A 24,913-nucleotide genomic window follows, 5' to 3' on the forward strand; every position below is an offset into this window, starting at 1 on the left:
GGGCCCATATGATGATCTTTGGCGGGGGATGTAGGGTGTCCATTGGTGGGGTTTATTTCCAGGTGATGGTGTTTGTGCTCCAAGAAGAGCCAGCAACCGGGGTTATGGCGGGGAGGGGGGCAGTTACCAGGCTTCTATTGGAGACCATGAAGCCCATCCTCAGGGGCTTTCCCAAGAGAAGAGGCAGAGCTATGCTCAGACCACTCAGACCCTGGGGCCTTAAAGAACAACCCACCTATTTGAAGAACAGAGTCTCAGGCTGGAAAGGGGAGAGGCAGGAAGAATCCAGGAATGAGAGGTTGTCCGTGCCTGTGCCATCCATCAGAGACGTAACCTTATCGTTCGGTCATGACCACAGTTGGGAGCAGGAAGCTAGTGATTTGGGACGCAGTTGTGGTTCTGAGGCAGCTCAGTTCCATATAGAGGCTTTGTCGTTCCCTCTGGTTCTCCCTTCAGAAAACTTCATTCCGTGATAGCTCTTAGAAGGGTCATGTATGAATCAGGTCTAGGGGCTTACATGGTGACCTGCTGCCATACAAGGCAGAGGGCCGGATCTTAGTTTAGACCTATAAGACTCTGCCACTATCAGGTGCGGCACTGGGGTCCTGACTCTCTGCCCAGCCACACGTACCATGCCTCGATGGAAGGGGTACCTTTTGACCATCCTGTATAACAAGTGAGATCTCTGATGGGTCTCCTTTTCTGTCTTTTTAATGGGTCTCTTTTTGCTTTTTCTCACTTTTGGCTGTAAAAATTTCTTGGGAACCATGTCTAATCTATACTGTGTAATAACTAGCTCTTAATCTTGTGCCAGGCACAACACCATGCCTGGGAGGTAGTTGCTGGTAATGGGTGTGACATGAAACCTCAACTGTACCTTCCTCCTCCCCAGGAGGCTGGGCCTATGGCCCCTGCCACAACAAGGCTGCCCTCGTGGCATGAACATGTAGTATAAGGTCTGTGTTTGGAGGTTTCACAGAAATTGTTAGCCAGAAAGAGTGTTGAGAGAGACAGTGAAAAATTAAAGGTTTTGAAATTGATCTGACCCAGGTTCAAAATCCAGCTCTTTCACTTTAATCACTATGCAAGTCACTTTAAACCTATGATAGCAGGTGTGCATTGGGGCTGCCAGGAAACCCAGCCTTTACTTGCAAATCTCAGTAAATCCCCAATTTACCAAAAACTCCAGAAGTGCCACTAGAATGGCCAAGTGTACAGGAAATGCCCGAGCAGCTTCAGGACCACAGCTTTCTCCAGATGCCAGAACAGAGTGGCACAAGTTCAAAATCCTTCAGGCTAACTTCCATATCACAGGGAGTAGCCAGGTTAATTGCTAGTGTCCTGTGACCTGCACTCAGTCCTTCTCTTTGTCTCTATCCAGAAGCCGAGCCGAGGACGAGCAGCAGGACTGCGAGGAGGCTGGAGCTGATGATGGTGAAAGCGAGGATTCGCCTGTGATGGTGTCAGCGATGACATGGGCACAGTCTCACCCAGGACCTCAGGAGTCCTGGCTGTTCCCAAACTGACCGGTAAGGCAGTCCCTCACAGGAGAGGCAGACAAGAGGTGGCAAGAGGAAAGGAAGTTGGGTAGGAGGCCTGAGGGGCCCAGCTCTGGCTTTGGCTGTGACCACCCATCAGCCACCTTAGGCTGAGAAACCACAGCAGATGTGTGAAAAGGGAATGGTGTGCAGGCTTCGCGCTACTTCTCTGGGTTGTGAGAATATTTATTTGATCCTGTCTGTGGCAAGTGGTTAGCAGTCCTTGGAAAAAAGGCATGCTGTCAGTTGAAAAATTGTATCAATGAGTTAAAATGTTTCAGTGAGGAAGGGATGTACAGACACTATATGGAGAGCCCCAGTATTAAACGTACAGGGGAAAACTGGCTTTTCAATGGATATCTGAAGGGCTGAAGCAAACCAGAAGTATAAGTTACACGTCAGAGGAAATGGATAGACTTGAGGGTGTTGCCTTTTGTACAACCTACTTCAAATTTATTCTCAAGTGGTTGGTGCAGTGATCATGCTGATTTGTCAGTGGGACGTAGACACTAAGGTAACAGAGGTGGTAACTGTAGGAAGCAGCGACCACACAGGGAGTAGGGGGAAAGGTTGGGTTTATCAGAACTCAGAAGCAGGTTGGGTTTATCAGAACTCAGAACTTAGAGGAGTGGCCCTGCGGAGCTGGAACTCAGATCTTGGGGCTTGGGGGCTGGGTGTGCTGCCTGACTTGTGCTGTATTTCTGAGGGGTCCAGTAAGGCTGGTTCTGGAAGGAAGATACAGTGTGTTTCGTTCACTGCTTTGTATTTGGCTTCTGTGTAATACCTGGTACTTTATAGGCAATCAAATGTTTCCTGAATGAATGAATAACTGGATGTATTCTCCAGTTCTTACTGTCTGCTCCAGACCCTCCCGAGAGGCTGACAGGCAAGGGCTGCACGCTCTAGTACTGTGTTCTTTCTCCTGCCCAGCAGACTACAGGATAAAGCAGTTTGGACGGTGGAGGCAATCTAAGAATGCAAGGAGTTCAACAGTTGCATCCCAGTTTCCCTGGTTACCGCAGACCCAGGAGTGGGAGGAACCTGCCTGTGAGGCCTGGGTACCTGTGCTTCCTTAGCGATTCCATTGACTTTCACTGGCTTTCCTCACTTATCAAAGCCAGCTTCTTTGAGCTGGTGTACAAAGCCCTTCAGTAGTTGATCCACCCCGGGCTGTCCCCCTCTTCCCCACCATGATCTCCAATGAAGTCAGGCTGTCCCCCAATGGGTCACATTCAAGCCCATCTCTTTGCCTTTGCCTGAACTTTCCTAAGGTATCATTTTTTCCCACTCTCTGTAGAGCAGAGGTAAGTATGTGACTCTGGGAACTGACCTGCATAGCTTGTCCACTGGGCCATGTTCAAGGACTGTGTATGCAGAGAACTGTGGGATGGGCCAAGCGAGACTCAAGCTGAGGAAACACTGAAGTATATTTTTCTGTCCTGCCTTTGCTTCTTTTTCTAAATTAAAAAAAAATTTGGGGGGGCTTTGAGGTAGAGTATACATTCTCCTTTGCTCATCTGTAATTCCTCAAGAAGGCTTAAAGCAGAGACCATGACACTTGCTTTTCAACAAAGCTTAGGCAAGGTACTGACAACCTGCATGCACAGGCCAAGAACCATGGACAACTTACCCATCTTTCACATTTTATCATAGAGATTTCACAAAAGCTTAAACATCTATGCCTTGTTCTGGATCAGTAAGCTTTAATTTTGGCTCTTCATGCTCCTCACACCCAGCCTTCTTTTCACCTGTAGTCAGAGCTGCCTGCAGCCCCTGTGTTTTCCTTACTCCCCAACCCAACTGTATTCCTTCTCTCCCCATTTTCTGCCCCTTATTCCTTCTCTGCATGTCCTACTGTCCCGAAGCAGGTTCTACCCTTGGATCCTCTTGAGGACCGTGCAGGCTTCTGCATGAGAATAAAGTTTCTAATGGAGAAAATTTCAACCAAAGGCCAAAGAAGTAGAGGGAGAAACACCTTTATTGTCAACAGAAGTGGTAATGGTTATAAGCTTGTAGAAAGTGTTAACTATAAGAGACAATAAACCAGGAACTGGGGTGGAGGTGATGGTAAAATGAGGAATCTTACAAAGATTAACCTAGATGTTACCCTAGCTCTGAGATTACGTCACCAAGGGAAACAGATTTAATATTGCCCAGAGGCTTAACCTCTCCTTCCTTTCCTTTGTTCTTTCTTTGGTGGTGGCTGGATTACAGAGTAGTGATCTGCTCTTAAATTAGCAGTAGTACCTAACACTAGGTGTCAGAGGTCAGTTGTTGGTTTAGAATACATCCAGGCTGTTAACTTTTAGATGTGCTTCCCATGAGGGTGGAGAATTTCTTCTCTGACATGGCCCAGAAACAGTGCTCAGGCCACTAGCCCCCCCATTCTCTGTTGGGAACAGTCATACCCAGGTTTCCTGGCAGGACTTATGGATCCTGTAGCCTTGTCCCCTTCAAACAGAATTGAAATCGACAATGAGACAGGACCCAGGAGTCCCAGGCAGAGCCAGAAAGAGTTCAGCATTCTTACCCTGATTCCTATTCCTGGACATGGTTCTTAAGATCCGGTTGTCAATAAACCTATAGCTAAGCTGGGGATTGCCCAGTAGAATTCTCGACAAGCAGAAGGAAGCGCCAGAAACACGTGTTGACATAAGGAATTGATCCATCGGGTTTCTTCCACACTCATAGCACATGCCTTCCTTCCTGGGATATGGGAACCTCTTCTGTGTGCACCCCCTGATGGTGGATGAGGGAAGGGTTCTTAGTGAAGATTTTCTCACACTGAGAGCACTGGTAAGGCTTTTCCCGTGTGGGTTTTCTGGTGGGCACTCAAGTGGGAGCCATTGTTGAAGCTTTTCCCACACTGCCCACACTTGTGTGGGCTCTCCCCAGTGTGGACTCGCCGGTGAGCACTGAACTGGGAGCTGTTGTTGAATCTCTTTGCACAGACAGTGCACTGATAAGGCTTCTCCCCCGTGTGGGTCCTCTGGTGGACAATGAGGCTGGAGCTCTGGTTGAAGCTTTTACCACATTCCCCACACTGGTAGGGTCTCTCCCCTGTGTGAGTTCTTAGGTGGGCAGTGAGGTTGGAGCGCTCACTGAAGCCTTTCCCACACTCACTGCACTTGTGAGGCTTCTCTCCCGTGTGGATTCTCTGGTGTCGAACAAGATAAGAACTGCGGCTAAAGCTTTTCCCACATTCATGACATTTAGAAGCTTTTTCCACTTTGGGGACTGGCTGGTGGTGAGAGGGAGAACTCTGAGAGCAGTTTCTCCCACACAGGAAATGTGTACAGGCCTTTTCCCCAGTACGAAGTCTCTGGTGACTCATTCTCTTCTGGGATGGGGATTTCTCCTCACTCTCCCCCGGAGAACATCTTCGTTGCCTTCTTGACACTGGAGCACCCGCCCAGCCTCTTTTTAGCTCAGAATGCCAGAAGACTTCACTGGACTTTCTCTGAAAAGGCTTGCTCATTTCTGCTTCCTCTGTATCATCCCATTTCCAATTCTCTTTTGTAATCCCGCTCTTGATCTCAATACCTGCAAGAAGAGAAATACATCAGACTGTCGGGACTTCCCTGGTGGTGCAGTGGTTAGGAATCCGCCTGCCAATGCAGGGGACACGGGTTCGAGCCCTGGTCCAGTAAGATCCCACATGCCACGGAACAACTAAGCCTTTGTGCCACAACTACTGAGCCTGCACTCTAGAGTCCGTGAGCCACAACTACTGAGCCTGCGTGCCACAACTGCTGAAGCCCACGCACCTACAGCCTGTGCTCCGCAACAAGAGAAGTACCGCAATGAGAAGCCCGTGCACCACAATGAAGAGTAGCCCCCACTCACCACTAGAGAAAGCCTGTGTGCAGCAACAAAGACCCAACGCAGCCATAAATAAATAAATAAAAAATAAAAAAAATACATCAGACTGTGGAGCAGGAAAACAATGGAATGAGGAAAGAATTACAACTAAACTACCTTTAAGAAGAAAAACTAATTGGAATTCTCATGTGATTCAGGCTTCTGCTAATTAAAAACCTAAGTTTTATTTTCCAATTGTAATATTTTTAAGCTCCAAATTCTATGATCACAGGTAAATATACCCAAAACTCCATCCACCCACTTGGCTCCTATTGCACCTCTTTTTGGATGTTCTGACACAATGACAAAATGAGTCAAGGAGTCAAGCTCTTTGTCATCTGTCTCAGTTCTTGAATGGCCTGGCTTCTGGGAAGAGTAACAAAAGGCCACCCCGGGTTTAACCATCTCAAACAGGAAGAAGGCAAGTTGCTGGGCATCTGGGAAGCCCAGGCTTAGATTTGAAAGGAGGGTCAGTGCTGGAGAAGGAGAGAGAGTCTGGGCTGGAGACCCGACTGGCCATCTATGGACGCAAAGTAAGTGCAAATCCATGGGGAAGAATGACACGGACCCTGTGAAAGAGGCCAGCAAAGCAAAATCGGGGCTCTGAAGTGCAAAGGAAATAATCCTTAACCATGAAAACCAAGACTCTCTGGCCTATGTCAGGTCTACATCAAGATGATGACAAGGCCAGGAGCAGAATGGCTCTCTGGTGATGCCAGGCTAACGGTCCTAAGTGGACTTTCCCATGCTTTGACCAAGAGTCAAAGCCAAGAGTCTTACCACGTCTGTTTGGGAACAGGTCTGGCAGGCCAACCCTCCTAACTGCCTGGCCAGGATCCCTGAAATCCTCTTCCTCCCAGTCTTCACCATCCACGGTGGTACCTTCTCCAGCCTCTGTGGGCCCCCCATTCTGCTGACTCAGCTCTCTAGCCTCAACTTCCCTCTTGGCCAGGATCAGTACTGCTTGCCATAGTAGGTGCAGAGGCCCAGGGGCTGGAAAGGGCATCAGTTTCCTCGTAAAATATACAAGGCTCAGGCACATAGCCTCTCCTCATGTTGCGGGAACTCAACTGCAGGCTTTTGAACTTGGCACGATGCTGCTCTGGGGTCTGCAGAAAGCTTTGCTCCTGGAGTTGTTCCACCAAGGCCCTGGAGATCTGGCTGTTCTGCTGATGGGTCTGGAGTTTTTCATAAAACTGAGAATGGCCAGGAGTGTCTTGGTCTCTTCATAGCCCCAGTGCACACTTGCTGCCAGGAGACAACTCAGTGACCAGAGCAGGGCAGGCTGATACCGCAGTGCAGGGTTTTAGCAGCCCAGGAAGCCACATCCTAGTCTCTCAAATTATGCCATGCTGGCTACTGTTGTTCCTGGGGAGATCTCACTGTGCGCTTGTTCCTAAAGCAACAACTTCCAGTGAAATCCTCTCCAGCTGAGGAGGGGTTGTAGAGTCTTTACCAAAGCTTCTGCTTTTATTTCTCTTTATCCTGAATCCCACTAATTTCCCCTGAGAGATGATTCACGATAAGCCTCGAGCTTGTCTGTCTCCAGGGTGGTGGGAATCTCTGAGGGTGAGTGGCCATATAAGAGGACCTGGTGAACAGGTAAGACTTGGATGGAAGCAAAGATTCACAAGAGAGAAGATAGGATACTTCTGCTAAGTCCCACCTCTCATGTATGAGTCCCTCCTGATCTGGCTCCTGTACATCTGTTTATATCTCTTGTCATCCCTGTGTATGTAAGAAACTGAATTACTGCAGGTAGTGTCCCAAGGTGAGAATAAGTAGTAAAGGTCTGGGAAGAGCAGTTCAGGAAGGCTGGTTACTCAAGAACACTCAGCACAGGCCCCACAGGGGCTGCCCATCTGGGCCGGTGGCTGAGGGCTCATTTGTCTACAGCCGTCCCAGCAAATGCATTCTGATCACACCTGGTCATGATGCTCTGAAGGGCACGCAGCCTCTTCTCGTCACCCTCTAGTCCACTCTGCTCTGAGCCACTGTCTTCTTGTGCCTGGATTACTGCAGTGGCCGCCTACCTGGTCTTGACTCTCCTCTGGACCTCCTACAGTCTCTCTCAATCCAGCTGTCAGAGTGCGCCCCTCCTCTTCATTCAACTCAACTAACCTCTGTGAGTGCCAGCAGGCCAGTTTCTGAGAAATGCAACTGTCATATGACATGGACCCTGCCTTCAAGAAGACCACAGTCCTCCAAAGGTTTCCGTAAGAAAACGGAGACACAAACACGTGTTTAAATAGAGTTAAGTGTCAAATAAATTGAAATTCTCAACATGATCCTTTTAAAACTATTACTCCTCTGCTCAGAATCCTGCAAGGCTACCCCATTTCACACAGAAAAAGCCAGAGTCCTTACAAAGTCCTCTATGTAGGGCCTGAGGCCCTAGGTTAGTGCTTCTCAAAGTATCTGTGAAGAACCAGTTTTTTTTGTTTTTCAAAATACATTGAATATGCAGTTAGATGGTGCAGCAATGTCAGATTGCTATAAAAGTTTCTAAACGCTTGCTCTCAATTTCACTCTCAGTAGTGCTGCCCCACGTGATCTGGTTCTGACCTTGTTTATTACTCTCATCCCCTCTCAACCTGCACCAGGCACACTGGCCTCCTTGCCCAGGCTCCTCCGGCTCAGAGCCTTTGCACTGGTGATCCCCTCTGACTGTTACAGTCTCCCCAGAGAGTCACACAGTTCACCCATTCTCCTTCACATCTCTAATGTCATTTTCTCGGTGAGAACTACCCTGACAACCCAAATTAAAAATGCAACCCACCCTCTGTCCCCACATGCTCCATCACTCTTAATCTGCCCCATTGCCCTGCAGCTACAATGGAACCTGATTCCCAGACTAAGATGACAGCTCTCTGAATCCACACAGCGGCTCCAGCTAGGACATCACCCACCTTCCACAGAGAACACAGTGCTCCTTCCCCAGGCTAACATTAGCTTCGTTCTTTTATGTTCAGTTAACAAAATCTAGATATAACATTTACTCACACAATTTACTTCTTAGGTCACAGAAACAGCCCAGGCTTTGGCTTTACAATTTCACAACTCAAAAGAAAATCCCCTGGGTTATTACCAAGACAACATAATGGTTTAGGTACTGCTTTTCCCTGTGTGTAACCTGCAGGTGGCCGAGTGAATGGCTTTATGGCCTTCATCCCAGCATTTCCCCAGCAGTGAGGGAACAGGAACAGTCCTCAACTTACAGCTGGAAGACAAGGCACAAAGTGGGAGCATGGTTTGCTTATAGGTGACAGTACCAGGACATGTGTGCCGAGAGGCCCTCACCCAAGTGGCTCTGGAGCTGGCTGTAGGTGTGGGGACTCCAGTTTCCTGGACTGGCTGCTTCCTGTCAAATTTGTAGCTGTCTCAGGGCTTCCTTGGTGGCGCAGTGGTTGAGAGTCCGCCAGCCGATGCTGGGGACACGGGTTCATGCCCCGGTCCGGGAAGATCCCACATGCCGCGGAGCAGCTGGGCCTATGAGCCATGGCCGCTGAGCCTGCGCGTCCAGAGCCTGTGCTCCGCAACGGGAGAGGCCACAACAGTGCGAGGCCCGCGTACCGCAAAAAAAAAAAAAAAAATATTTGTAGCTGTCTGAGCCCCCCACTGTGTCCTCGAGCCTCGCCTCTTTGCGCTTCCATGGCCCTTGGCTTGGCCCTTTGGCCTCAACAGCCCTGTCTGCCAAGCTCCTGGGAGAACTGGAGGAGCCCTGTGAGGCCGGCAGAGCTTCCTTCTCCTCCTGAAGGGCACAGGGTGCCTGGCTGCAGCCTCCCCTCCTTCGACAGTCACTGGCCCAGAGGCTTCTGAACTGGTTCATGCTGCTCCAGAGTCTGGTGGAAACCTCGTTCACACAAGAACTCAGCGACTTCCCCACAGAGCTGGCTGCTCTGCTGGTGCTCCTGCAGTTTCTCATAAAACCGAGGCTGCTGAGAACAGACAGGAGAGTCCCGGTGTCCTCGGCCGCCCAGGGTGGGCCAGGCTCTGTCCCATTTGCTGAGTCTGGCTCTTGTGCTTCACCCTTGATTTCTTCTTCCCTGTTTGCTGGTGTCTCATGGGCTTTCACTCTAGTCTCCCTTGTGGAAGTCTTAGGCCTTTTCCTTGCCCTGCAGCCCTGCATACCTGGGGTCCCTGCGTGTTCTCTGATCCAGCCCAGGATGTCCTTCTGACCATGAATGAGCAACCCTGCATGTGGAGATGCAGGGAGGAGACATCAAGGCTGCAGAGCATCTGTCTCTGAATCTGACGGTCGGGGAGGCTGCTCTGAGGAGGAGCAGCCCAGATGGGGCAAAACTGATTTGAAAAAAGGCAAGAGATCGGTCCAGAGACTCTGAAAAAGGGCTCTTGTTGCCTCCTGAAGGGCCTGGGCATAGAAGTAGACTATCACGGTTGGATTCTCTTGTCTTTCAGTCTCCTCTGCTCCCCAGGACCTATCACAGCTGTGTGTGTGAGCACAAGTTCACTCATCTCTCCCCTGTTCCCAGCACAGCCTGTGCCTCCCTAGCTGCTGTCTGTCTTCCCTCTCCACTCATCCTCTGCCTCCCACACGCTCTGTCCCCACTGCCCCTGTCATAAGCCCGTGCTTTCCCTTCCTTCTATCACTCTGTCCCTCTCTGTGTCTTCCTTTCTCTGTGTCTCTTGTCGCCTCTCAGTATGTTCCTGTTCCTTCTTTGCCCCCACCCAACAGGCTCCCCACTGCCTCTCTGTCTCCTTTCCTCTTGGGTTCTCTTGGTCTGTCTCCAGACAACTGAACACATTCACTCTGGACCTAGAGGGAACGTGGATCCTTACCCAGCCAGGCGTTTCTGTCACTCTTCTGTGTAACATCCCTGTAGAGGGCCCTCTGTTCGGGGCCCAGGTGTTATCTGCCCTTCCTGACAGAGGGATATGGCTCTGTCCTCACATGTGGCTCGTCCCTGTAACAACACAGGGGTCTGCTGCTACCGATAAAATAGCACCGCTCTAGCTTGGGGTGGGGCAGAGACAGGACCACGGGTATCAGATCAGGGGCAAAGCAAGGCAGGGAGAGGTCAGGCCTCCAAGAGAAGGATCGGGATGGGTAAAGAGCCATATGATGATGTCAGTGGACAGAACAAGGAAACAACCCAAGAGAAACTCAATGGACCACGTAAAAATCTTTCCAGCATCTCTAGAAAATAAGGGACTTTAGGCTGAGAGTGAGCGCAAGATGAAAGGGGAACTTAAAGAGACAAAAGGTATCCACCATAGCTCACCTGGGCCCCAGCTATGTGGAGCACAGCACCTGTCTCCTGGTCTCTAAGACCCCTCCTCTGAGGAAGGTTCCTGGGAGCCTGCAGAGTAAGCCAGGCTGGGGGAGAAAACAGCCACTGTTAGAGGGCGGTCTCCACCTAACAGCCACAGAGCAGAGGTTGTGAGTGGGGTCCCCAGGCCAGCAGCCTCAGCAATACCTGGGAGCTCATCAGAGACGCATATTCCTGGGCCCCACTGGGATATAATGAATCAGCAACTCTGGGGGTGAGGCCTGGGAATCTGTTTAACACGCCCTCAGGTGAGTCTGATGCATAGTCAAGTTTCAGGACCACTGCCACAGCCAATGGCCTGTGTGTTAAGAAGTTCCTTTCACCAGATCTCTCCTGACATAATAGCTTTAAAAAAAGGTTTTTTCATTCTAAAGAAATATGTGCATAGTATATATATATATATTTTTTAATTTATTTTTATTATGTATTTATTTTTGGTTGCGTTGGGTGTTCGCTGCTGTGCGCAGGCTTTCTCTAGTTGCAGCGAGCGGGGGCCGCTCCTCGCTGCTGTGCCTGGGCCTCTCAGTGCAGTGGCCTCTCCTGCTGCGGAGCACGGGCTCCAGGCATGCGGGTTCAGTAGTTGTGGCTCACAGGCTCTAGAGCACAGGCTCAGTAGTTGTGACGCATGGGCTCAGTGGCTCCGCGGCATGTGGGATCCTCCCGGACCAGGGCTCGAACCCGTGTCCTCCTCATTGGCAGGCGAACTCTTAACCACCGCGCCACCAGGGAAGCCTCATAGTATATTTTTTAAAAATTTTAATAGAATACTTGGGAGCAAGGGGAGGGAGTGTCTCATTGCCCAACCACTCAGAGATGACTATAATGCTTTTTTTTTTTTTAATTTATTTATCTAGTTTTTGGCTGTGCTGGGTCTTCGTTGCTATGCGCAGGCTTTTCTCTAGTTGCGGCGAGTGGGGGCTACTCTTTGTTGTGGTATGTGGGCTTCTCACTGCAGTGGCTTCTCTTGTTGTAGAGGACAGGCTCTAGGCGCATAGGCTTCAGCAGTTGTGGCACATGGGCTCAGTAGTTGTGGCTTGTGGGCTCGAGAGCACAGGCTCAGTAGTTGTGGCACACAGGCTTAGTTGCTCCGCGGCATGTGGGATCTTCCTGGACCACGGCTCAAACCGGTGTCCCTTGCATTGGCAGGCAGATTCTTAACCACTGTGCCACCAGGGAAATCCCCTATAGTGCTCTTAAAAATACCATGCGAATTCGATTCTTTTTTTTTTTTCAGACCAAGATAATACATTCTTTTCCAGATCCCCATCTTCAAGAATAGTACAAAGAAAATGGTACATTTTGATGACTTATTAGTGGAACTTGACCCCTGGGGAGGTTTCACCACTTGGGAGCAGCCCGCAGGTACGGTGAGCTGAGGTTGCAGAACGTGGAACACAGTGAGTCCTGCCCCCTTTACTCAGACCCCAAAGTCTCAGAAATCACACACCAAAGAGCACAGATGTTCCCAAGGATTAAAAGTAAATAAATTCTAAATGGCAAAGTTTTCTAACATATTGATAGTGTATTTACTTCACTTAAAAAATACGAAAGCAGGGACTTCCCTGGTGGCGCAGCGGTTGAGAATCTGCCTGCTAATGCAGGGGACACGGGTTCGAGCCCTGGTCTGGGAGGATCCCACATGCCGTGGAGTAACTAGGCCCACGAGCCACAACTACTGAGCCTGCGCGTCTGGAGCCTGTGCTCTGCAACAAGAGAGGCCGCGATAGTGAGAGGCCCCCACACCACGATGAAGAGTGGCCCCCGCTTGCCACAACTAGAGAAAGCCCTTGCACAGAAACGAAGACCCAACACAGCAAAAATAAATAAATTAATTAATAAACTCCTACCCCCCCCCCCAAAAATACAAAAGCAAACAAACTCTTAAGACTGTTTCTCATTTCATCAACAGAAGCTTGCCTTTTTAAACAGCATGAAGACACAGTGCTTTTCTTTAGGATCTGAGTTAAATAAAGGTAAGGGGGCTTTAAAGTAATTACTTAGAAACCTGTAAGGGCAGCTTTGAATTACACAGAAAAGGCAGCAGTGGCCTTTACATAATCTAGAAATGTATGCAGCCAAAGTGCTTCACAGAAAGAGACTTACAAAGATAGAGCCTTGGTCTGTCTGCGCAATGGAATATTACTCAGCCCCCAAAACAAACCAAGTAGTGATACTTTGTAGGCTGGAAACGTGATAAATGAGAGAGGCTAGAAACAAAAGGTCATATATTGTAGGATTCTATTTCTATGAAATGTTCAGAACAGGCAAATACAAAGAAAGAGAATGAGGAGCAACTGCTTAATGGGCATGGTGTTTATTTTGGGGAGGATGAAACTTTTGGAATGAGACAGAGGTGGTGATAGTACAACATTGTGACTGTACTAGATGCAACTGAATGGTTCACTTGAGATGGCTAATTTTACATTAGGTGATGAATTTGAGATCAATTAAATTTAATTAAATTTTTAATTAACCTTTTTCTAAAAAATTAGGATAATTTTTTAAAAAAGCACTGGAAGAAAGGAAAAACTAATAGGAGAAATGTATTTTGGAAGAGATTAAGCTGGATGGAAGGGGGTTGTATTCAAGTTCATGAAGAACCACTCTGTAGAAGGTGAGGTAATTATGCTCACCTTTAGTAACACCAGATTCAGAAGCAATAGAATTAACTTGTGATAAGAGAGAATTAAGCTAACACATAAAGGATCTCCACCCACATTTTAAGGGCTAGTACCATCAACTATAATTTGAAAACTTGATTTTTGGATGTATCTCAAAGGCATTTAATCTGGAACCCAGGGGCCAACTTGAGCTCAGACCTGTATTTCCAAGAGATGATTGTCCCTCACACCTTGGGGGAGGGCAGAGGCTTCTGCTTACCTTCTGACTGTCCCCACGGTCTCTGGGGTGAGCTCCGTGACCCCTTCACAGGCCATTCTTCTGGAAGAACCCCCTGTTTCAGGTGGGATCTCAGTGATTCTCTGGCTGCTCCCAAGGAGGCCATCTCCTCGATGGGCATTTTCAAGTCCTTCCCAGATTCCGGGACCTGAGAACAGACCCCATCATCTGTCACTACAAATTCCTGTCTAAAGTGACAGAGGAGAGATACTGAGAGGTAGCTGGGGTATCACCTCCCTTACTGCTTCTCACTTCCACTTCCTGCTCTCCCCTTCACCTGCCTGATGGGTTTCAAATAGCCGTTTTAACCCTTACATTCCTATACTGTTTTCATTCACATTTAGAGTGTGATCCTGAAATGGTGGTGGACAATAAGGGAGAGATGGTCCACACAGAAATGGCAAGGGGAACCGGGACCAGGATGACTGTTAGCACAAAGGGATTCCCGCTCTGCTTAGGTCCCCTCTCCAAACTCTTAACTTCGTACATGTGCTCCACTGCCCTTCTCCATCCATCCTGGTTATTATTAACAGTCTCCAAACCATGGATATTAAATTAACTTCCCCCATTTCTAATGCATCACCACCATACTGCTCCCCCCTCCAAATTATGTCAAAACCTTTCAATCCTATGAAATTTCACCGACACCCCCTTCACCACTCTTCCTCCTACAGCTGGTGTGCACATCCGCCTCCTCGCTGGGAGACGCAAGCACATCCTGATCCAGCCATGCAGACTCGGGCGTCAGCAGGCTGCTTCCTGCTCTGGCCACAGTCATGTTCAGGCTGGCACTCCTCTGACCCACACTCCTCCGTTACTTGTTGCCTCTCCCAGATTTCTGACCTGGATTTCAGCCGCCTTCTTCCCACAGAATCTCCCACAACTGAAGCCCTCATGTTTCTTTTCCTTCTCCTGTGCCTTTCACACCCCCCTTCTCCCAAAATATACACGACATTACACTGAGTGGATCTCAGACCGAGTCCTTACCTCTACAAGTAGGTATTTTGTGAAACTCATCACTGTCCCAAACTGACCACTTAATTCAGGCAGCAAGGACCGGCTCTAATATGACTTTGTTTAGTGTACAACACATGACACACTCCTTCAAGGAACCTTCTAGCAAGACAGATTAGATTTAAATTCAACAACATCTCTAATTTTCCTGACCTGCTGAGTGAAGGATTGTTGTCCTTTTCCTCGCCTTGTTTTGGAGAGTGTTATCTCACTTTAATTAGTGACTCCAAGGTTTCAGTGAATATATGAATGTCTAAGTTATTTCAGCAAATGAGAAATTCTTCCCATAGACCAAGGACATAGGACCAAGGCAGGATAGCTAATACTTTCTGGGCAGCAGACAGCTTCTGGCATTTCTCAGCTAAGCACCTCTCCAGTAACTGGATTCTTGAGCTCCTCACACCAACTTCTTCATGACTAAAACCACAAGGTTCTGACTGCCTTTTCTCACCTGCTGCCCAGGTGTTCTCTGTACATCCTCAACCAGAGCCACAGCTTCATCACCATTTTCTGGACACTGCTCCCTCACCCAGCTCTGGATCTTTTCTGGCAAGATGGTCAGAAACTGCTCCAAAACCAGCAGCTCCAGGATTTGCTCTTTTGAGTGTGTCTTAGGCCTCAGCCACTGACAACAGAGTTCCCAGAGTTTGCTAAAAGCTTCATGTGGACCAGCTACCTCCTGGTAGCAGAACTGCCGGAAGCGCTGGCGGGAAGCTTCATAGTCAGGGCCGTTGTTGTGCAGGGCTGATTTCTGTCTCTGTGTGGAGTCCTTGCTTGGGGACGGGTGTGCCTGGGAACTCCTTATTGCAGCCATGGTTTGCTTCAACGAACTGGCTTACTGGTTGCCACTTCCATCCTGCAGATCAGATTCCATCTCTTTTCTTATCACTGGGAAGCGGGTCTCCTGGATACCAGTGAAAAGTGTGTCTTTTTGGAATCAGAGACATGAGCATTTCATAGACATGCAGACTCAGACGCACACTTGAAAAAGGCTCAGTGAGGCTGAAAAGAATCAAAAAAGACAGCATGAAACCATCCCATATTCCTCCACTCTAGTTCTTATGTTTTTTTGTTTTTTTTATGCAGTACGCGGGCCTCTCACTGTTGTGGCCTCTCCTGTTGCGGAGCACAGGTTCCGGACGCGCAGGCTCAGCGGCCATGGCTCACGGGCCCAGCCGCTCCGCGGCATGTAGGATCTTCCCAGACCGGGGCACGGACCCGTGTCCCCTGCATCGGCAGGCGGACTCTCAACCACTGCGCCACCAGGGAAGCCCAGGCTGATTTCCTTTTTATTCGGCAAGGATGCCCTGAGTACTCCAGTGCACTCGGTGCTAGGGTTAGGTCCTGCGGCTGAAGTGGACTAGGAAACAAGTCTGCGGGCTCCCGCTCCGGTCTCCCGGGGGTGAGACGGGCAGGGCCACAGGCCGGAGAGAGTCCGCGCTGGGGCACAGGGATCGGGACACCTCTGGCCGGCTCGGGTGGGCCGGGGCGAGGGGCCGCGGCACAGGAGGGTGACCGCCGAGCGTGCGAGGAGCGCCCTGACCTGGCCCAACTGCCTCTGAGACGACTGCCAGCAGCAAGCCCCCGGCCGCCAAGAAGCGGAGCACTCACCTGACGCACTCACTCGCGACTCCCCAAACTCGCTCGGCCACCGGGTCGGAAGTCAGCACCGCGAGACCCCGCGCGGATCCGCCCACTGCGCTTGCTCGCGAGTCTTGCCAGCGGACTACAACTCCCGGAGTGCACTGCGACGGCGGGGTGCCGTTCTCGCCAGCATCGACAGACCCAGCAGCCGATAGATGAGAGAGAACGCCCCCGAGGAGCCAATCCCTCTGCGGAGGAGGCGCGCTTTCCCCTGGCACAGTTTCGCGGCAGCCTGTGGGAGTGTCCGCGACGAGCGGCTTTTTCCCCGCCCTCAGCCTTGGCTCCTGGGTTCTGGTTCCCCGGTCCCCAGAGAGGTGAGTCGGCTGCAGGTGGGCGTGTGGAGCGGGGCTGTCGGCGGTGCTGCCGTCGCAGGCGCCACCCCCGGCTCGCACCCGGCCACGTAGTTGAGCCGCGCGCCAGAGTGCTGCAGCTTCGCCAAGCCCCGGGCCAGCTGGGGCGCGGAGTCGGAGCCGGGCGCCCTCGGAGGCCGGAGCGGCTGGGCCTCGGAGCCTCGGGGGTGAGCAGCCGCCGCGTCTCCGTGTACCTTGCTCGCTAGCAGGAGGTTTCCGCTAACTCACAACCCCCAGCGTGCGCCGTGGCCTGCCTGGGCTCGCCCTATAGCGCCCGGCGAGATGCTGGAAGTCGGCCTGTGGAGGATGCGGGGGAGCTGGTGCAGGCTACCTGGATGACAGCCTGAACTTTTCCCAGGGATTCCTGCCAGCCCATTAGGTCACGTTGCGCATTTTCCTCTGAGCCCTCTTGTGCTTGCCGCTGAAATAAAAGCGGTATTTCCCCCAGTTTCCTTTTAGGACATTATGACTTTTCTCCTTTGCAAGACAGTTCAAGAAACTGGCAGAAAAACAAACTCTTCCCACTCTCAGGGACTGTGTTGTCTTCAGGAGTTTGGGGTCAAGTTCAGCGAATGAGGAGGCTCTGTTTGCATCCTTTCCTTTCCAGTATCCTCAGAGGAGCTTCGTTTCTAGCATCTTTCTAGCATTCAAGGCCATGATCCCGAAGGCTTGAGCTGTTTACAAGGAGAGAGAAGCTGTCTCCTGAGCCCCAAAATGGCGGCTAAGATGGAGATAACTTTGAGCTCGCAGTCCCACATTCAGGCTTCCTCCAAGCAAGAGAGACATATAATAGCAAAACTAGAAGAAAAACGGGAGCCCGCTCTGCAAAAAGACTGGCCCGATCCTGAGCTCTCCCGCCAGAGTTTTAGACGGTTTTGTTATCAAGAGGTGTCTGGACCCCAAGAGGCGCTCTCTCGTCTCCGGCAGCTCTGCCGTCAGTGGCTGCAGCCTGAGGTGCACACCAAGGAGCAGATTTTGGAGCTGCTGGTGCTGGAGCAGTTTCTGAACATCCTGCCTCCGGAGATCCAGGCTCGGGCCAGGCATCAATGTCCAATGAGCAGCAAGGAGATTGTGACCCTGGTGGAAGATTTTTACAGAGCAGCCAAGGGACCAAAGCAGTGGGTAAGGAGGGTACTTTCTGTGGTCTCCAGGATTTCTTTTTCATCTTTCTTTTTCATCTGGTTAGTGTTTGGTTTCTGGACCCCTCCCTAGATAGAGTCCAGAATTTCAAACGTTGCTTCTGGCCTCTATTTGGAACCCTCCTCCCCCCACCCTCCTAGGGAGATGTAACAGGTTTTCAGAAAACCCAGCCACAGGCATTCCAGTGAGAAAGTAGAGGATCAAGTAAGGCTCTTGAAACTTTGCTGACAGATCTCCCCTGACGCTTTCTTTTTGAAGTTTTTCTACAGTCAGGATTCATAGCAGGCAGGGTCATTCTACTGGATAGGAATTTGATTTGGGGGGAACTTTATTAGACCTTGTCCGAAGTATCTTGCATATTGCCTTTGGATCAGGAAACTCCAGCTCAATTGGCTAGTATTCCTTCCAAATCCCACCCCCAAGTCAGACCGCAGTAGGAGCCTAGGGAGGAAGCAAACAATCATGTGCTTTGGTGAACGGAAGCAGTTAGGGAACAGGGGTAGGGCAATCCTCTTACTACTGAGATCTCCTTACCAGGAGAGCCTTGGGCAAAACAATTTACTGGTAAGGGTGGTTTTTAATGGCCCCCACCCTACTGCTTCCTGATCCTATGGGGCCTGTTTCCTCCAGAAGCAGGGAGGCAGGTGAGCATAGGGTAGGAACCTGCTGGGTGGGTGTCATGGCTGACCCTGATATATTTGTGCCTGCTTTCTGATGACTTTGACTCCAGGCCTTGAGAAAGCCCCAAGCTTTAAGGACAGGAAGTATCGGCTGATTTGAAGCAGCCTCCTTTTGGTCATTCTGCACGTCCTTCCCTTTGCTTCCTTTGAGAGTTTCTGCATTCTCTCTCAAGGTTGACCCCCAGGCCATTATCAGAAATTTCCGGGGAAAAACAGTCATTACAGAGCAGTGAGAGGTCAAGCTGCCCTCAGACAGTCCTTGAGTTGTGCTCTAATGCATGGGGCTTGTTCCTAGGTGGCTGTTTGTATGGAGGGCCAGAAGGTGCTCTTGGAGAAAACTGGATCCCAGCTTGGAGAACAGGAATTGCCAGACTTTCAACTGCAAACTCCTAGCAGATATCCCAGGGAGAGCTCTCTGGAGGAGACGTCCCAGGCAGGATCTCAGGATCAGCGGAGCCCCCGTCATTGGGAAAAATCCCTGCTCCTCCAGGACCCAACCCCCAAATTGGCTGAGACAGGTAAACACTCGGTGCCTCTTCTCTCCCTCTCGTCATCCCCTTATCGCCGTCAAAGCATTTCATGGTTCTAAAAAGCCATAGACCAGATATTGGGTTTTTTTTCAATATTGTATGTGATAGTAGATCTTTATTCTCCAACGAATTTCACGAATTAGAATGGTAGTGTTACTAAAGTGTGCTTTTATCATTTTCTGTTCATGACTATTTGAGAATCCAGTGCACAGGATTATTCTAGTGCCTTCTTTTCTGTCCCATTCAGAGCTACTTACAGTGAAGACAAATCCAAATATGACCACTGATGAACTTCCATTCGAGCTGTGGCTGAGTTTCGTCACTTAAAATAGTCCCATGTTTAGAAGGGACCTAAACAAGATTCTGCTAATTAGAGAAAAAAAACTCTCTCCGTTTTATGTTCTGCCTCTTTCTCCTCCTGTGACATTGTCCGTGTCCATTTCCTTATCTGTCTCTGGTACAATGCGAGTATAATTGCAGGCCCTGCTCCACACAGTCCTGTGGTCTCTCTGACTGAATGAAAGTGACACTTTGGCCAGTCTTGGTGATGTGAATACAGGATATGGTGAACAGGTTAGAGAAGAAGGTTACAAGAAAGCTAGATTCCTTAAGATTTGCTACATTCAGCGAAACACTTTGATTTCATTATTCTCAAAACTCATGAATGGAGAAGACCTAGGGCATCCAGCAGGAAAGCACTGTGGCCCTGGCTGAGGTCCCGCCTCATAACCTACGGCCTTCATGGTCCTAAAGAAAGTGGACCACACGTACTCCCTTCTTCTGCCTCAGCAGAGGCAGCTGGGTGTGCATGCTGTCTCCATTTCCTTTTATTTGATTCCAGAGAGGGTGGAGTCTCATGCTCAAGGTTCATCCATGTTGTAGCATGTGTCAGTACTTCATTCCTTTTTAATGGCTGAATAATATTGCACTCTGTGGACATTTCGTCTGTTTATCAGTTGATGGACACTTGGGTTGTTTCCACCTGTTGGCTATTATGAATAGTGCTGCTGTTAACAGTTGTGTACAAGTTTTCGTGTAGATGTCTGTTTTCATTTCTCTTGGGTGTACACCCAGGAGTGGAAATGCTGGGTCCTATGGTAACTCACTGTTTAACCTTTTGAGGTTGGACTTTTCCAAAGTGGCTGCACCATTTTACATCCAGCAGTCTATGAGTATTCCAATTTCTCTACATCCCTGTTGACACTTGTTATTTTTTGTCCTTTTTATTGCATCCATCCTATTAAGCATGAAGTGGTATCTCATGGAGCTTTTGAGTTATTTCCCTAATGACTGATGATGATGAGCATCTTTTCATGTGCCTGTTGGCCAATTGTGTATCTTCTTTGTAGAAATGTCTATTCAGATCCTTTGCTCATTTTTTAAAATTTTATTTATTTATTTATTTTTGGCTGCGTTGGGTCTTCATTGCTGTGCATGGGCTTTCTCTAGTTTCAGCGAGCGGGGGTACTCTTCATTGTAGTGTCCGGGCTTCTCATTGCTGTGGCTTCTCTTGTTGCGGAGCACGGGCTCTAGGCATGCAGGCTTCAGTAGTTGTGGCTCGCGGGCTTAGTTGCTCCGCAGCGTGTGGGATCTTCCTGGACCAGGGCTCAAACCCGTGTCGCCTGCATTGGCAGGTGGATTCTTAACCACTGTGCCACCAGGGAAGTCCCCTTTGCTCATTTTTAACTGGGTTGGTCTTTTTATTGTTGTAAGAGTTCTTTGTATAATCTGGATACTTATGTATAATTTGCAAATATTTTCTCCCATTATGTGGGTTATCTTTTCACTTCCTTGATAGTATCCTTTGAAGCACAAATGTTTTGGATGTTGAGGAGGTCCAATTTATCTTTTTGTTTGCTTGTGCAAACATACATATCGAATGTACTATTGCCTAATCCACCATCACAAAGGTTTACACCTTTGTTCTGTTCAAAGAGAGATAGGTTTAGCTCTTACATTTAGGTCTTTGATCCATTTTGAGTTAATTTTTGTATGTGTTGTGAGTCGGGGTCCAACTTCATTCTTTTGTATGTAGAAATCCAGTTGTTCAGCACCACTTGTTGAAAAGACTATTCTTTACTCCATTGAATTATCATGACAACCTTGTTGAAGAGCAGTTGACCATAATTGTGTGGGCTGCTTTTTAAATCTGAATTTAAATTAAAGTTAAATAAAATTAAAAATTCAGTTTCTCAGTCACACAAGCCACATTTCAAGTACTCAGTAGCCACATGTGGTTAGTGGCTGCCATTCTGAATAGATCTTCCACATGGCAGGAATCCTGTTGGATAATAGCACTGTTGTGGAGTTTCTGTAATGAGGGTGCATGTCTGGCCCATATCTCAATTTCCAATCACATATGCTGTCTATCAACTTCATAATGGAAGAAAATACCACACTTACTGGATTTACCATTATTTGAAGAGAGTGGTGGTCAGTGTCCATGTAAGTTAGGGTATATTTGCAATGTTGAAATTTCTGATGGGTTTGCTTTTCCCTATTTCTCCTTTCTTAAACCTTTCCCCAAAGGTAGGAAGGAGGGAGGGGTTGGAGAACTTGTTTCCTAACTTTAGTATACATCAGAATCACCCCAGCTTCCCCCTGTTAACTGCAGACTTCCAGGTTCCATCCCCCAGAGATTCTAACTCAGCAGCCTTGGGGGAGCAGGGGCAGCCTGCTTGGTGGACAGCTGCCCCAGATGAGTCTAATGCAAGTTGCCAAGTGGAGAACAGCACTTTGAGAAACTTTGCCGTGTATCTCATAGCTCTTTTGCTTGGGTTCTTTCTTTGAAGCCCAGAAATGAAACATATTCTTTATAATTATAGAGGCCTCCAGAATGAAAAGTGACAACAAGGAAAATCCACAGCAGGAGGGGGCTAAAGGAGCAAAGCCAGGCACCTTGTCAGTGGGCAAGCCCAAAGGGAATGGTCTGCAGAGCCCCGAAACCAGAGGGGCGACTGTGAGTGAGCCCCGGTTGTCACGGAGGCAGGTCAGCCCCCCACGCGCTCAAAAGCCATTTGCTCACTACCAGAGACATTGCAGGGAACTGGAATACATCAGCGGCCCCCTGAAGAGCCACCCACTGAGAGAGCTGAAGAAAAGCAAGGGAAGCAAAAGAAACCTGAGCAGCCGTTTGCAACGTCTTGGTCACCAGCCGACCCGCTCAGCGAAGAAACCATACAAATGTGATGACTGTGGGAAAAGCTTCACGTGGAATTCAGAGCTGAAAAGACACAAGCGAGTCCACACAGGGGAGAGGCCCTACACGTGTGGAGAGTGTGGGAACTGCTTCGGGCGGCAGTCCACCCTGAAGCTGCACCAGAGGATCCACACCGGAGAGAAGCCCTACCAGTGCGGCCAGTGTGGGAAAAGCTTTCGCCAGAGCTCAAACCTTCACCAGCATCACAGACTCCACCATGGGGACTGAAAGCAGGGCTGGGTCCTCTCTGTTCGGAAGAAGGTACTTGCATTTCTCCTTCCCCTCGCTTGCATGTAAATCACAAAGACCATCTGCGTGACTTACAAGGGAGAAAACGAGATCCCTGAGGAGTGATGGTGCCCGTCGGGCTGGTGAGGCGTCGGTCGGGAAGAGGCTGACAGGGGACTTGATCGTGCATGGGGTCGTGTACGATGATGGGGGAAGAGATGGAAGGTCTAGGCATTGGGTCAGAGAGCACCGGGGTGTCTGCTGGAGAGCGGGGAGTCACTACTGAGGGAGAATCAGGATGATCCTGCAGACGTGCCCCACACCTAGATGTTAAATCTCCTCCTGCTGCTTTATTTATCCTCTAAATCTGTTCAAGGATAAATCCTATATATAGTTATACATTTGCTGTCATACCAGACAATCTTTATCATTGCACACACTCCTTTAATAAAGATGAGTGATCTGCAAGAATTTCAAGGCAGAAGTTCATTGGAATGTAAATCCCCTAATATTCTTCCTGTCATTCCTGGCTGTTCATAACAAAGGAAGCATGAAGTGGGAGTATGGACACGTTTGTGTGAGGCAGGGGTCTCCAAGTATTATTGCTTTTACCAAATAAATACACATACACACACACTAAAGGTTCTTTTTATATCAAAGCACCTTTGATTTGGTAAAAGAAAAATCACAGCTGCTGCAACCCCCCACCCATAGTGATAAGGAAAAGCTACAAGAAGCAAGACTGCTAAGACAACAAAGGGAATCCTTCCTACTTTCCTTTCTCACTTAGGCCAGTAGCTTTAAGAATAACAAAATGCTTGGGGTGATGAAAATATACTAAAACTGAATTATTTCAGAGCAAGTACCCAAAATCATTGAAACATTCATTAATTTTATGATATGTAAGTTATACCTCAAAGAAGTTTCTAAAAATGACAAAATGTATTTATGTAAAATGTTAAAGTCCTAGAACTAGGCCTGAGAGATCATCTAATCCCACCCCTCATTCTCTCAAAATGGAAATTATAACCCAATCAGTATACAATTCTTAGTCACACTGGGCAAGCCAGTGGATCTCCTAGTTTAGAGAAGACTTTTGGTAGGTGGGTGCAGTATGTCAAGCAGGAAACAGGTGCAGGTAGCGTTCTTCCTAAAGCATCAGTATCCTCAGGTCACTGCTGGCCACCTCAGGGCTGTGGTTGTGCTATTGTGTGTCCCCCCACCAAGGATCTCAGGTTCCTCTGACCACAGAGGGACAGGTGCTCACATGGGCAGGCCTGTCCCCCAGGTCTTTGCACACACTGTTCCCTTTGCCCTTAGGACCCGCCGCCCCCACTCCCTCTCACATCTCACAAGAGTTGCCAGCTCTGCAAAGCCTCCTCTGACAAGTTCTAGGCAGAGGTAGACTTCACCAGTGGCGCTCGACCTGGTAGCAGTTTCGCCCCCTAGAGGATATTTGGGAACATCTGAAAACACCGTTGGTTGTTATGACGTGGGGGAAGGGAGCATAGCTCCTGGCCTCTGGTAGGTACAGACCAAGGATGTAGCTAAACATCCTGCAGTGCACAGGACGGCCCCAAAACAGTTATCTGTTCCAAATGTCAGTAGTACCAAGGTTGGGGAACTGTGCTATATATGTTAAAAGCTCTTTAAGGACAGAACCTTGATTTTCCATCACTTTAGCTTTAGAACTTAGCCCACACCCAGCCAGGAGAAATAGGTGTTCAGTAATTGAAGAGTTGAGGGCCCCTGCTTCACCCTGGGGCCCATTCCTGCCTGAATCAGAGATCCTGGTGGCAGTCTTTGAATGCAGTGGACAAAACCTCTCATCTTTTGAGCAGAGAGAGACTTAATGGGAGCCCAGTGGCCTGCTTCCTAGTATTTGGTGGCCCTTCAGAATCTAATCCAAGGTCCCTTTCCCAACAATTATGTTAGATGTTAGAAGAGTTTATTGTTAGGCCTGCCTGTTATCTCACTCCTGTCCCCTGCCTCTCACCGGTCAGAGCCTCCTGACTCCTTATTCTGTTACCACCTTTTTTTCTCCAGGCCAGTTTCACTGTTGTTTCTTAGTAACTTCCCTAATTATATTTACGTCTGTATTAGTTTCCTCTTGGTGCTGTAACAGATGACCACAAACTTAGTGGCTTAAAACAACACAAATGTCTTCTCTTATAGTTCCTGAGGTCAGAAGTCCGAAATCAGCTTCACTGAGTAGAAGTCAAGGTGTCAGGTGGGCTGGTTCCTTTGGAGGCTCTGAGGGGTGAATCTGTTCCCTCGCCTTTTTCAGCTTCTAGCGGCTGCTGGCATTCCTTGGCCTGTGGCCCCTCCCTCCATCTTCAAAGTGCGCCCCTCCCTCCATCTTCAAAATGCATCCGTCCAGTCTCTGTCATCACGTCACCTTCTCTTCTGACGCTGATCCTCCAGCCTCCCTCTTAGGAGGACCTTTATGATTATATTGGGTCCACCCAGATAATCTGAGGTATCTCCCCATCTCTAGATCCTTAACACACCTGCAAAATCCCTTTTGCCATATAAGGGAA

The 24,913-nt window shown here is 49.0% G+C and overlaps 2 protein-coding genes across 3 annotated transcripts; one reads left to right on the forward strand and one right to left on the reverse strand.

The window, feature by feature from the left end:
- Positions 1 to 1,538: 1,538 nt before the first annotated feature.
- Positions 1,539 to 16,264, reverse strand: ZSCAN32 (zinc finger and SCAN domain containing 32). Its single transcript, XM_079945038.1, has 4 exons — positions 16,214 to 16,264; positions 15,054 to 15,604; positions 13,571 to 13,736; positions 1,539 to 5,081 (listed from the first exon to the last, which is right to left on the reverse strand). The coding sequence occupies exons 2-4, from the start codon at positions 15,414 to 15,416 to the stop codon at positions 4,318 to 4,320; spliced, it is 1,293 nt and encodes a 430-aa protein (XP_079801164.1). The 5' UTR covers positions 15,417 to 15,604; positions 16,214 to 16,264; the 3' UTR covers positions 1,539 to 4,317.
- A 1,031-nt stretch (positions 16,265 to 17,295) lies between these two features.
- ZNF174 (zinc finger protein 174) lies at positions 17,296 to 23,711 on the forward strand. Of its 2 annotated transcripts, none has more exons than XM_079945039.1 (3): positions 17,296 to 17,718; positions 18,712 to 18,934; positions 21,772 to 23,711. In XM_079945039.1, the coding sequence occupies exons 1-3, from the start codon at positions 17,311 to 17,313 to the stop codon at positions 22,371 to 22,373; spliced, it is 1,233 nt and encodes a 410-aa protein (XP_079801165.1). In that variant the 5' UTR covers positions 17,296 to 17,310; the 3' UTR covers positions 22,374 to 23,711. The 2 variants fall into 2 exon arrangements, with proteins under 2 accessions (XP_079801165.1, XP_079801166.1); XM_079945040.1 differs by lacking the exon at positions 21,772 to 23,711 and adding an exon at positions 19,194 to 19,404.
- Positions 23,712 to 24,913: the final 1,202 nt, after the last annotated feature.

The sequence above is a fragment of the Stenella coeruleoalba genome (genome assembly GCF_951394435.1).
Source record: "Stenella coeruleoalba genome assembly, chromosome: 15".
Classification (NCBI taxonomy): domain Eukaryota; kingdom Metazoa; phylum Chordata; class Mammalia; order Artiodactyla; family Delphinidae; genus Stenella; species Stenella coeruleoalba.

Excerpts from the sequence above, each read along its gene's own strand:
- ZSCAN32 (XM_079945038.1), bottom strand. The coding sequence starts at position 15,416 with ATGGCTGCAATAAGGAGTTCCCAGGCACACCCGTCCCCAAGCAAGGAC. Across the intron at positions 13,737-15,053 it reads AGAGAACACCTGGGCAGCAG|GTCCCGGAATCTGGGAAGGA; the intron begins GTGAGAAAAGGC and ends GTCTGTTCTCAG. Across the intron at positions 5,082-13,570 it reads ACCGTGGGGACAGTCAGAAG|GTATTGAGATCAAGAGCGGG; the intron begins GTAAGCAGAAGC and ends CTCTTCTTGCAG.
- ZNF174 (XM_079945039.1), top strand. The coding sequence starts at position 17,311 with ATGGCGGCTAAGATGGAGATAACTTTGAGCTCGCAGTCCCACATTCAG. Across the intron at positions 17,719-18,711 it reads CCAAGGGACCAAAGCAGTGG|GTGGCTGTTTGTATGGAGGG; the intron begins GTAAGGAGGGTA and ends GCTTGTTCCTAG. Across the intron at positions 18,935-21,771 it reads CCCCAAATTGGCTGAGACAG|AGGCCTCCAGAATGAAAAGT; the intron begins GTAAACACTCGG and ends TTATAATTATAG.